General features: G+C 39.4%; 1 protein-coding gene across 10 annotated transcripts in view; it reads left to right on the top strand.

The window, feature by feature from the left end:
* Positions 1-13,203, top strand: part of LOC105465055 (coiled-coil domain containing 88A) — a 129,635-nt gene that overhangs the window by 23,175 nt on the left and 93,257 nt on the right. For all 10 annotated transcript variants that reach the window (XM_071076712.1, XM_071076707.1, XM_071076709.1 and 7 more), the window contains exon 3: positions 7,049-7,157. In XM_071076712.1, the coding sequence (XP_070932813.1) occupies positions 7,049-7,157 (109 nt within the window). The remainder of the gene's footprint in view (positions 1-7,048; positions 7,158-13,203) is intronic.

Below are 13,203 nucleotides of genomic sequence, written 5' to 3'. Positions count from 1 at the left end.
CGTGATCTGACTTCTACAATATAGTCTCCTTGTTTTTTGTAAGTAACTAGTTCTAGTTGATGCTTTTATTTGAGAGACTCACTTTTCCATTTAAACTCTCATTTGCCTTGGGCTGTTCTGATTTTTTCACTATTTGTCTTGCAGTAAGCATAAATCAGTCACAGGTCAGATTTAGCTTGCCTTGCTAATAGTCTTACTTGTTCTGCAGATCTCAAATTGTAGTTTAGGACTCTATTATTCAACTGATTTTTGATTTTTGATACGCACCTTAGTAAGAGAACCTATTCCAGGCTGCCAAGTGAGTTGTTAGCTTGGAGATTGTCAGCTTGTAACTCAATAGAAAGCAATGGTTTAAAAAACACTATGCTTAGTCTTTGTTTATTCTTATTTTTATTTATTCAAACAATATTTGTGTTAGGAAATATGCTAATTTTTAGAAACAAAAACATGAATAAGAAGATACGGTCCCTCTTTTCAAGGAACTTAGAATCTAGTGAGAAAGTGGGAGTCAAAAAGACCAAGTATTGGAAGACCCATGACAGAGTTATGTACAAATAAAGGGGAATAGTTATACCATAGACTGGAGCTGAGAGAGTATGTAGTCTAGGACTTTGAGGGTGATGTAACAGTGTAACTCACTACATTAACATATTAATGGAGAAAGATCAGGTGGGAGTAGATGTAGGAAAAATTGGATATGCCAGGTGTGCTGTGGCTTGTGCCTGAAATCCTAGCTAGCTAGAAGACTGAGGCAGGAGGATCACTTGAGGCCAGGAGTTTGAGGCAAGCCTGAGCAATATAGTGAGAGATCTCATCTATAAAACATTTTTTAGGCAGGGCACGGTGGCTTATGCTTGTAATCCCAGCACTTTGGGAGGCCAAGGCGGGCAGATCACTTGAGGTCAGGAGTTTGAGACCAGCCTGGCCAACATGGTGAAACCCCATCTCTACTAAAAATACTAAAATTAGCCAAGTGTGGTGGCACACACCTGTAATCCCAGCTACTCAGGAGGCCGAGGCAGGAGAATCACTTGAACCCGGAAGGTGGAGGTTGCAGTGAGCGGAGGTTGTGCTATTGCATTTCAGCCTGGGCGACAGAGCGAGACTCTGTCTCAAAAAAAAAAAACCAAAAATCAAAACTTTTTATTTTAAAGTTAGCTAGGTGTGGTAGTGCACATCTGTAGTTCCAAGTACTTGAGAGACTGAGAAAGATTTCTTGAGCTTACAAGTTAAAGGCTGCAGTGAGCTATGATCATGGCATTGCATCTCAGCCTGGGTAACAGAGGGAGACTCTGTCTTCAAAAAAATAAAAAATAAATAATACTGGATAAAGTTCAGCACCCATTCAGACAGTGAATAGAAATGGAAGGGAATGCCTGATAGATGGTATCTATCAGAAAATTACAGCAAACATCATGCATTAATGGTGAAACATTAAATGCAGTTCTCTTAGAGAACAACAAGAGAAGGATATCTGTTGTCTCCATTTCTATTTGTTTTTTTTTTTTTTTTGAGACGGAGTCTCGCTCTGTCGCCCAGGCTGGAGTGCAGTGGCCAGATCTCAGCTCACTGCAAGCTCCGCCTCCCGGGTTCCCGCCATTCTCCTGCCTCAGCCTCCCGAGTAGCTGGGACCACAGGCGCCGCCACCTCGCCCGGCTAATTTTTTGTGTTTTTAGTAGAGACGGGGTTTCGCCGTGTTAGCCAGGATGGTCTCGATCTCCTGACCTTGTGATCCGCCCATCTCGGCCTCCCAAAGTGCTGGGATTACAGGCTTGAGCCCCATTTCTATTTGTTAATGCACCAAGTAAAGAAATAGAAATGTAATGCAAGATTGAAAAGGTGGAAATAAACTGTCATTTACTGATGGTGTGATTTTTTTTTTTAACCTAGAAAACCCAAGAACGTGAACCTAGTAAACTAAGTTTTGAAAGGTGGTTAATTAGACATTCAGCATTCAAAAACTCTATAGTTTTGGCTGGGCACGGTGGCTCACGCCTGTAATCCCAACACTTTAGGAGGCAGAGGTAGGTGGATCACTTGAGGTCAGGAGGCTGAGATCACCCTGGCCAACATAGTGAAACCCCGTCACTACTAAAAATACAATAACACTTAGCCGGGCATGGTGGCGCGTGCCTGTAGTCCCAGCTACTCGGGAGGCTGAGACATGAGAATCGCCTGAACCCTGCAGGCAGAGGTTGCAGTAAGCTGAGACCGTGCCACTATACTTCGGCCTGGCAGAGTGAGACTCTGTGGCAAAAAAAAAAAAAAAAAAAAAAACCCAAAAAACCAAAAACAAAACCCTATAGTTTTCAACTGTTACACAATAGCACCAGTAGACAATGTAATAGAAAAAAAAAATCCATTTCACAAAGCAACAAAAGCTTCTTTACCCAAGTAAGAAAAAAAAACTTAAATATGTAAGACTTCCGTGGGGAAATTTTAAATTTTTACTGATGGAAATGAAATGCCAGTTTTTAATCAAATTAATATTACTAATGTCAATAAATCCCAACAAGGTTTTTCATAGAACCTTATAAATATCCTAAAATGATAGAAAAGGTCACTATGTTCAATTGATGAAGACAGTATAGAAAAAACAACAACAAAAGAAAGGGACTTGTCTTAGTAGAATTGAGATCATAATAAAGCTATAATAATAAACTATAGTATAACAAGGTTTTAATGACACAGAGATAGACAAATGGCTTAGTGGGACAGAATAGACTCCAAAAGTAGACATACACTTAATGTGGGAATCTGAAATCAGTGAGAAATGTAAGCTCTTTAGAAAATGGTGTTGGCATAATTGATTATCAGTATGGAAAAGCTACAAATTAAATTCAAGAGGACCTTCAAAAGCAGCAGTAGACAACCTATTAGAGTAAAAAAGGTTAGCATTGTTGCTAAAATTGAGAAGAATAAACAAAAAATGATAGCATGTCATTTGATGTTCACATATCAGCATTAACCTATCAGCAAATACAGTTTTAAAATATTACATTAACTTTAATGGCAAAAACTATAAGCATCTAGGAATAAATCTAATAAAAGGCCTTCCTGAAGAAGATTATAAAATGGTTTTGAAGAAGAGCTGAATGAATGTAGAGAGATACACCATGCTTATCAGTGGGAGGACTCAATGCTGTAGAGTTGTCAGTTCATTCTTAATAAATTTGTAGATTGAGTGCAATTTCAGTCAAAATCTTAATAGGTTTTGTTTTTTGTTTATGCAGAATATGACAAGCTGATCCTAAAAATCATCAAGGACCATGAATGAATAGTTAAGATAAATTTGAAAAAACAGTTTAGTCAGGGCATCTTGCCCTACCTACACATCAAGATGTAAATAACTATAGTAGTTAAGGTGGTGCTGTTGACGTGGGAATATATAGGTAGACCAGTGAAACATAAAGGAGAACACAGAAACAAGCCAGGCCCATATATTAATAGGATGCATTGAGAAGAACACAGCGTCTCTTCTGTGTTTTTCCTGTTAAGGATATATATCCTGAACTTAATTATGAGTCAGAACAGTCTTATCAGACAAACCCAACTGAAAGTCATTCTATCAAGTATGTGGCCTGTAACCCTTCTAAAGTGTCTAGTTCATGTACATCAACAAAAGGCTGAGAAATCTCCAGCCAGAAAGAGATTAAAGATTGCAGTTCAGACTACCACATGCCAAGTGTGATTCTGAACTGGATCTATTTCCTGTAAAGAACATCCATTCATTATTGGGACAAGTAGGGAAACGTGAATGGATTCTTAAGATTGGACTATGTAGTAATGTATGTTTAATACTGCCCCATAGATCATTAGGCTCTGTTCATTCATTTCAGCTTTTTTTTCCCCCTCTCTCCGTGCTTCTTTGGATTGTTTTTATTGTAATGTCTTCAAGTTCACTAATCGTTTGCTATACAGTTTCTAATCCGTTGTTAAGCTCGTGTGGTGAATTTTTCATTTCCAGTAGTTGTATTTTGCAGCTTTAGAAGTCCCATTTGAGTTTTTCAAAACATGATTTACGTTTCTTCCTGCCTAACATTCATGTCTTTCTTTAAATCCTTTTGTAGGTTTATAATAACTGTTTTAAAGTCCTTGTCTGTTATTTCTGTGATCTTTTTCATTTCTGGGTCTGTTTCTGTTGACTGTTTCTATTTTCTTTCCTGGTTATAGATCACATTTTCCTGATATTTTGTGTCTATTCATTTTTTTTAATTTTATGCTGGATATTGTAATGATTATATTTTGGAGTGTCTGGACCTTGTCCTTTTAGAGTGACGAACTTTGTTTTGGCAGGTTGTCAGGTTACTTGCAATCAGCATGATCCTTTCAAGACTTGTTTTGTTGGGGGTGGGGTTCTTGAATAGCTTTTACTCATCTGCTGATTTAGTCCTCCTTCTAAGACATGACTCTTGTGCGGTCTCTGCTGTATGTTCTGGACGTTCATTAAGTCTACTCAACTCTGCTTGTCAGAACTCAAATTTCTCTCTTTACATTGTGAGCTCTGAGAATTGTTTAGCTTACAGCTTTCTTATATTTGATCTCTGCTTAGCCTTGTGGAGTTTTAGGTTATACATGCACAATTTAGTATTTAGCCAAAATTTTGTTGGTTTTTTGGTTTGTTTTGTTTTTGAGACAGGCTCCCACTGTGTTGCCCAGGCTGGTCTTGAATTCCTGGCTGCAGGCGTTCCTCCCACCTTAGCTTCCCAAAGTGTTGGGATTACAGGCATGAGCCACTACATCCATGCTTGTGTGAAGCCACAGCCAAAATCTTAAAGGCAGATTTTTGGAGCTCTTTGTTAGTGTAGCTCCCTTTTCTTTGGTATTCTTTTCTGAATGTGTCAGTCAGTTCAGCATCCATGAACTCCAGCTTTGTCTCCTCAAATTCAACAAGACTTGGTTTACCCATTTTCCCATACCTCATTCTGGAAAGCACCTCTCTGCCTTACTAGAGAGAACCTAGTCTTGCATTACCTGCTGTCCAAAGTCTGAAAACAGTTTTCTCGTGCTTTGTCCAGTTTTCTAGTTTTTTATGGCAAGAAGGCATCTTCCTCCTTTCTGTAATAGCTACCCCTTCCTATTTTATTAATAGCTTAGTTTGATTGCATTATTTTCTCAACTAGTCCCTTGAGTAATCTCAGCATAAGTGGTTGAATTGATCCAAGGTTGGGGATTAAGAATGTGGTCAAAGGACAAAAGAATCAAGATGTTGGGAGTGGTGGCAAGCAAACAGTGGTTTTGAAGCAGTGGTTCTCAGAGTATGGATGGAGGATCCTTTTGGGGATCCATAGGGTCTTCCCACTTCTAACTACATGTGAGGGTGAAATGTCTTCATATGCTTGAACCAAAATAATAAACAATGGATTCAGTGCAGAAGCAAAGATAAGAATCTGTTTTTTAAAAGTTAAACCACACATTAAAGAGATACACAAAATAGTAAAACAATGCCACTCAGTTTTCTAAGTTCTTTTTGTTTGATTTTTGTTAGCATGTAATGGGTATATTGTTTTGTTAAAGTGAGTTAATGCATACATAACTTTGAAATGTTCTGTCTTTAGTTCTTTTTTTTTTTTTTTTTTTTTCCCAGTCTCGCTCTGTAGCCCAGGTTGGAGTACAGTGGTGTGATCCTGGCTCACTGCAACCTCTGCCTCCTGGGTTCAAGCGATTCTCCTCCCTCAGCCTCCCAAGTAGCTGGGACTACAGTTGCACGCCACCACACCTGGCTAATTTTTGTATTTTTAGTAGAGATGGGGTTTCACCATGTTGGCCAGGCTGGTCCTGAACTCCTGACATCTGGTGATCCACCAGTCTGGGGCTCCCAAAGTGCTGGGATTACAGGCATGAGCCACCATGCCCTAACTCAGTCTTTATTCCTAACACACTAAGTATTAATTAAAGATAGCCCGCAACATCAAAACTTGTTTGGAGTCATCAATTAAGATTACAAAGGGGTCTTGAGACCTAAAAGTTTGAGAATTATGGAAAGAAAGCACCATAGAGTCTAATCTGTTTAGGGAAGGAACTAAAGGCATTAGGAATGCAATGGACTGTGTAAAAAGGGAACAGATTAAAGAATGAGGCATTTCTATTCAGTTTCTATTTCCTGTTGGATGGGTGTCAATTTGTTGACTTTTCTGCATCCTTGTGTGGAGGTGCCACAATTTCCCATTCTAAACCATGGATGGCTTGACTGTTTTTCTTCTGCAGTTTCTGCTGCCTCAGGATTATTGAGCCCTTTGCTTTCATTGACTCTACAGTTTTACCCAAGATAAAAGTACTAACTGGCCGGGCGCGGTGGCTCAAGCCTGTGATCCCAGCACTTTGGGAGGCCGAGACGGGCGGATCACGAGGTCAGGAGATCGAGACCATCCTGACTAACACAGTGAAACCCCGTCTCTACTAAAAATACAAAAAAACTTAGCCGGGCGAGGTGGCAGGCGCCTGTAGTCCCAGCTACTCGGGAGGCTGAGGCAGGAGAATGGCATAAACCCGGGAGGCGGAGCTTGCAGTGAGCTGAGATCCGGCCACTGCACTCCAGCCTGGGTGACAGAGCGAGACTCCGTCTCAAAAAAAAAAAAAAAAAAAAAAAAAAAAAGTACTAACTAACCTGTGTCATCCACTTTATCCTTGAACTTCTCTGGGACATTGCCTGTTCAAATATAATCCCTATTACCCAGTGAGGAGAAATAACATTTATTGGTTATTAGCCCATATTTTAAATGGATTTATTTTGTGATAGAATTATATATTCAAAGGAAATAGTTATTCATCCCAGGAATGTGGAGTGGCAACGTGACAGTGAAAGGCAACATTTGACTTAGGCTTGAAATTAATTTTGTTCTTGCTTTGGGAAATCAGTTGCATTTATATTAATTAGAAGCACTGAATACATGTCAAAGTAATAATCTGCCCTTTTGGACCATCTCTGTTAATGCAGGTGAGCACACAATTTATTTAAGTAAAAAAGTATTATATGATTAATTTTAATTATATATAGGTTGATAGTAGTATTTTATGTAATTTTAAAGTATTTTTGTATTTCTTACAGTAATCCTAAATTGGAGAGTCAGAGAGTAAATAAAAAAGTCAATAATGATGCCTCACTTAGAATGCACAATCTATCCATTTTGGTGAGACAGATAAAATTTTATTACCAGGTAAGTGCCCTTTTTAAAATTTGGGGTTTTAATAACTACTTACATTTTTGTATCATTTAGTATTAGTCATCTAACGAATATTTAAATGCTTATTATATGCCAGGTTCTGATCTGTTTGCTAGAGTTAGAGTAGTAAATAAGATAGTTTGTTTCTTATGAATGTTAAAGGTTTAAGCAAGCACTTAATAATTTTCTAATGTTACAAATGACTACTGTATTTTATGCTTTAAAAATCAGGTCCCGGTTTCCTGAGAACTTGCATAGTGTAACATTTTGTTGTTAGACTTTTTGAATTATGCCTTTGAAAAGTGTACTTCCATTTAGAAAAGAAAACTGAATTGGATGCATATTTTAGTTTTTAAACATGAACATTGTTGAGGCTTTCAGTATGCCTCTCAGAATTGTTATATCTGCGTCGCATAAATTTTGGTTTGGCATATTTTAAAAGATTATTTCTATGCATTTTCTAATTTCTGCTATGATTTATTTCACTTACGAGTTACTTATAAGTATGCTTTTAAATTTTTGAACATGGTATTTTTCAAGTATCCTTTTTGGTTTTGATTTTTGGTCAAAGAATGTGGTTTGTATAATACTGATTCTTTGGTATTTGTTAAGAATTACTTATTTTGGCCTAGTATGTTGTTGTCAGTTTTCTTTAAAGTTCTTTGTGTGCTTGAAAAAGTATGTATTCTCCTATTGTTTGGACACAGAGTGAGAGCAGCCTTGTTTGTTAACTGTATTGTTCAAATCTTCTACAGCCTTATTGATTTGTCTTTTGAGCGATTATTGAGAAAGAGGAGTTGAAATATCCCATATGATGAATTTATCAAATTTTCCTTTATAGGCTTTAAAGCTGTTATTAGTTGCAAATAAATTTAAAATTGTTAAATCTGCCTGAAGAATTTGATTATTTATCAGTAATTTTTCCTTTTCCTGTTTTTTTCTTTTTTCTTTTCTTTTCTTTTTTTTTTTTTTTTTTGAGATGGAGCTTCACTTTGTTGCCCAGGCTGGAGTGCAGTGGCGCGATCTCATCTCACTGCAACCTCTGCCTCCTGGGTTCAAGTGATTCTCCTGCCTCAGACTCCTAAGTAGCTGGGACTACAGGTGCGTGCCACCATGTCCAGTTAATTTTTATGTTTTCAGTAGAGACAGGGTTTCACTATGTTGGCTAGGCTGGTCTCAAACTCCTGACCTCAAGTGATCTGCAACCCTCAGCCTCCCAAAGTGCTGGGATTACAGGCTTGAGCCCCCATGCCCAGCCTATCAATAATTGTTTCTGCATGTTTTTCCTTTCTACTGGTTTAAAATTTTTTCACTCTTCCTGTTTTTTCAGAGGTGACTTTCGAAATTATACATTTTATACCTAAACACAGGAAAGGCCAAAATTAATGAGTATCTTTATCCTTTTATGGAATAGTGCTATGACGTTAGAATATTTTAATTCTAGTCATTCTCTTTTATGACTTTTAAGCTCTTCTTGTCTTGTATTTTAGGGTTTTTTCTTTACCCTACAAATTAAATATTGAGAAGTACTGTTAAATAAATAAAACCAATGTTTCTTTTTTTTTTTGATGGAATCTCGATCTGTCGCCCTGGCTAGAGTGCAATGGCATGATCTCAGGTCACTGCAACTTCTGCCTCCTGGGTTCCAGCAATTCTCCTGCCTCAGTCACCTGAGTAGCTGGGATTACAGGTGCCCACTACCACACCTGGCTAATTTTTTTGTATCTTTAGTAGAGACTGGGTTTCGCCATGTTGGCCAGGCTGGTCTCAAACTACTGACCTCGTGTGATCCGCCTGTCTCAGCCTCCCAAAATGCTAGGATTATAGGCATGAGCCATGTGCCCAGCCCTTTTTCTTTAGCTCAAGCTGCATGTTTTTCTTTGAGAATATTTGTCTGAAAATGCCTTTATTTCAGTCTTGTTTTTGGAAGATAGTTTCTTTGTTTTAGTTTTTAAATAGAGTCGGAAGGCTGGGCGCAGTGGCTCATACCTGTAATCCCAGCACTTTGGGAGGCCGAGGTGGGCAGATCACTTGAGGTCAGGAGTTCTAGACTAGCCTGTCCAACATGGCAAAACCCTGTCTCTACTAAAAATACAAAAATTAGCCAGCCTTGGTGGTGGGCACCTGTAATCTCAGCTACTCAGGAGGCTGAGGCATGAGAATCACTTGAACCCAGGAAGCGGGGGTTACAGTAGTGAGCCAAGATCATGCTGTTGCACTCCAGCCTTGGCAACAAGAGCAAAACTCCATCTACAAAAAATAAAATAGGCCGGGCGCGGTGGCTCAAGCCTGTAATCCCAGCACTTTGGGAGGCCGAGACGGGCGGATCACAAGGTCAGGAGATCGAGACCATCCTGGCTAACCCGGTGAAACCCCGTCGCTACTAAAAAAAATACAAAATACTAGCCGGGCGAGGTGGCGGGCGCCTATAGTCCCAGCTACTCGGGAGGCTGTGGCAGGAGAATGGCATAAGCCCGGGAGGTGGAGCTTGCAGTGAGCTGAGATCCGGCCACTGCACTCCAGCCTGGGCGACAGAGTGAGACTCCATCTCAAAATAAATAAATAAATAAAATAAAATAAAATAAAATAAAATAAAATAAAAGTGATAGGGTCTCACTATGTTGCCCAGGCTGGTCTTGAACCCCTGGGCTCAAGCAGTCCTCTCTCCTTAACCTCTCAAAGTGTTAGGATTACAGGCATGAGTGATTGCACTAGGATGAAATAGTTTTAAGTATGCAGTTTTAGGTTGACAATTATTTTTCTCTCAGTACTTTGCAGACTTAATTCTTCTGTTTCTGGATTTTTTTTTTTTTGAGACAGAGTTTCACTCTTGTTGCCCAGGCTGGAGTGCAATGGCACGATCTCAGCTCACTGCAACCTCTGCCTCCTGGGTTCGAGTGATTCTCCTGTCTCAGCCTCCTGAGTAGCTGGAATTACAGGCGCATGCCACCACGCCTGGCTAATTTTTGTATTTTCAGTAGAGACAGGTTTCATCATACTCGTCAGGCTGGTCTCGAACTCCTGACCTCAAGTTATCCGCCTGCCTCGGCCTCCCAAAGTGCTGGGATTACAGGCGTGAGCCAACACACCTGGCCTCTGTGGTTTCTTTTTGCTCTGGAGAAATTAACTCTCTAATTTTTGTTATTTAAGCTGTCTTTTTTTTTTTTTTTTTTTTTTTTTTTGAGGTGAAGTTTCACTCTGTTCCCAGGTTGGAGTGCAATGGCGCAATTTTGGCTTACTGCAGCCTCTGCCTCCCTGATTCAAGGGATTCTCCTGTCTTAGGCTTCCGAGTGGCCGAGACTACAGGCATGTGCCACCACGCCCGGCTAATTTTCGTATTTTTTAGTAGAGATGGGGTTTCACCATGTTGGCCAGGCTTGTCTTGAACTCCTGACCTCAGATGATCCACTCGCCTCAGCCTCCCAAAGTACTGAGATTACAGCCGTGAGCCACCACACCTGGCTAAGCTGTCTTTTTTCTTTCCAAGCTGCTTTTAGTATTTATTCTTCTAATATTTGCTCTTTTCTATTCTGCTAATCTGATGTCTTTCAAATATTTCTATTTATATATATTAGACTTTCTTACTCTGTTTCTTGCTTATTAAACTTTTATTTATTAAGCTTGTGCTGCATTCTGAGTCTTTTTCCCCCCAAAATCAGATTTTTGGGGAATGACTATAGAAAACTATTAAATTTTTTGTATGTCATATGCCCCTGAGAAGATGTATTTGAGGCGAAGTATTTTAGTATCTAGTATTCTCTTCACTAGTAACATGGATAAAATGACAGATACATAATAATATGATAACTGTTGTCATGTACTGAATTTCAAAAGTAGATTATAAAAGTCTCAAAAGAGGGACTGTCATTTCAGTGTATTTTAGAGTTCTTTGAACCTATTTTTAATTCTATAGAATTATGCAGTTTTAGTAACAGTGTTTTACTCTGTGTGGTGATTCAGGAAAGCGAAGTGAAGCCTGACCTTTGCCAGAAGTGTTAACTTCTTACTGTGAAGAAAGAATTATGGATAATTTCTAGGAAGAAGGAAAGGCTAATTTAAATTATCTTTGAATAGTAACTAAATCATGTTTATATGTGGCATATTCGTGAAGTAGTCTTTCTTATGATGCATTAGCAGCGTCAGCTTTAATTCACAAAAATTTGTAATGCATAGTCTGTGTAGTTATGTGTACCTTTTTTTTTTTCAAGACAGGGTCTCACTCTGTTGCCCAGGCTGGAGTGCAGTGGCACAATATTGGCTGACTGCAACCTCTGCCTCCTGGGCTCAAGCCATCCTCCCACCTCAGCCTCCCTAGTAGCTGGGAATACAGGCACGTGCCACTACACCCGGCTAATTTTGTTGTTGTTGAGACAGGGTGTCGCTGTGTTGCCTGGGCTGGTCTCAAACTCCTGAGCTCAAGTGATCCACCCACTTCGGCCTCCCTCTATGCCCAGCCAGTCTTGTGTACCTTAACAACGAATATATGTTCTGCAAAATGTGTCATTAGGCAATTTTGTCATTGTATGAACATCATAGAGTGTACTTACACAAATGTAGATGGTATAGTCTACTACACACCTATGGTATATGGTGTAGCCTATAGTGCCTAGGCTCTAAACCTGTATAGCATGTTACTGTAGTGAATACTGTAGGCAGTTGTAACACAATGGTATTTGTGCATCTAGACATAGAAAAGGTACAGTAAAAATATGTTTTTATAATCTTATGTGGCCACCATCATATATATGGTTTATTGTTGACCAAAAATGTCATTACATGTTGCATGCCTATATATCAATAAAAAGGGGTTTTAGATGGTCAGCTAAAAACTGTGGTTGGCTGGGCGCAGTGGCTCATGCCTGTAATCCCAGCATTTTGGGAGGCCAAGGCAAGCAATCACTTGAGGTCAGGAGTTTGAGACCAGCCTGGCCCACATGGTGAAACCCTGTCTCCAATAAAAATACAAAAATTAGCTGGTCATGATGACACGCACCTGTAGTCTCAACTACTTGGGAGGGTGAGGCAGGAGAATTGCTTGAACCCAGGAGGTGGAGGTTGCAATGAGCCGAGATCATGCCACTGCACTCCAGCCTGGGTGACAGAGCAAGACTCTGTCTCAAAAAATTAAAGAAAAAATTTTAAAAAATGGTTAGTATACCAGTTTTTAAATGAAAAAAGTTATACAAAGCCAGCTAATGTGGTGGAAATGAAATTGTAATATCTTTCAAGGAACATCTGCTTATTATTTTCCTATTACCATAATCTCTGCCAGTTCTTTCTTTTTTCTGTCTTTTCCTGATGATTGTAGTTCTCCAAATCTTTCTGAAATGTCTTCATGCCAGAATAGAATTTCCACTTATTTAGTGAAACTTTGCTTTAATGACCCTGAAAACATTCAAAATCTCTATATTTGAATACTTACATATCTTTAAAAATTTTAACATTCTCCTCTTCTCCACCTCCACCTATAATACTCTTTCCCATTCTCTGCTTTATTTTTATTTATTTATTTATTTATTTATTTATTTATTTATTTATTGTTGAGATGGAGTCTCACTCTCTTGCCCAGGCTGGAGTGCAGTGGTGCAGTCTCGGCTCACTGCAGCCTCCATCTCCCGGGTTCAAGTGATTCTTGTGCCTCAGCCTCCCGAGTAGCTGGGATGACAGGCATGTGCCAGCACACACAGCTATTTTTTTTTGTTTGTTTTTTTAGTAGAGACAGGGCTTTGCCATCTTGGTCAGGCTGGTTTCGAACTCCTGGCCTCAAGTGATCCACCCACCTTGGCTTCCCTAAGCGCTGGGATTTCAGGCATGAGCCACCTCACCTGGCCTCTGCTTATTTATTTATTTATTTATTTGGAGACAGAGTTTCGCTCTTGTTGACTAGGCTGAAGTGCAATGGCACAATCTTGGCTCACCGCAACCCCCGCCTCCTGGGTTCAAGCAATTCTTCTGCCTCAGCCTCCTGAGTAGCTGCGATTATAGTCATGCACCACCATGCCTGGCTAATTTTGTATTTTCAGTAGAGATGAGGTTTCTC

The sequence above is a fragment of the Macaca nemestrina genome, chromosome 13, assembly GCF_043159975.1.
Source record: "Macaca nemestrina isolate mMacNem1 chromosome 13, mMacNem.hap1, whole genome shotgun sequence".
Classification (NCBI taxonomy): Eukaryota; Metazoa; Chordata; class Mammalia; order Primates; family Cercopithecidae; genus Macaca; species Macaca nemestrina.
This window is presented reverse-complemented; position numbering and strand designations above follow the sequence as displayed.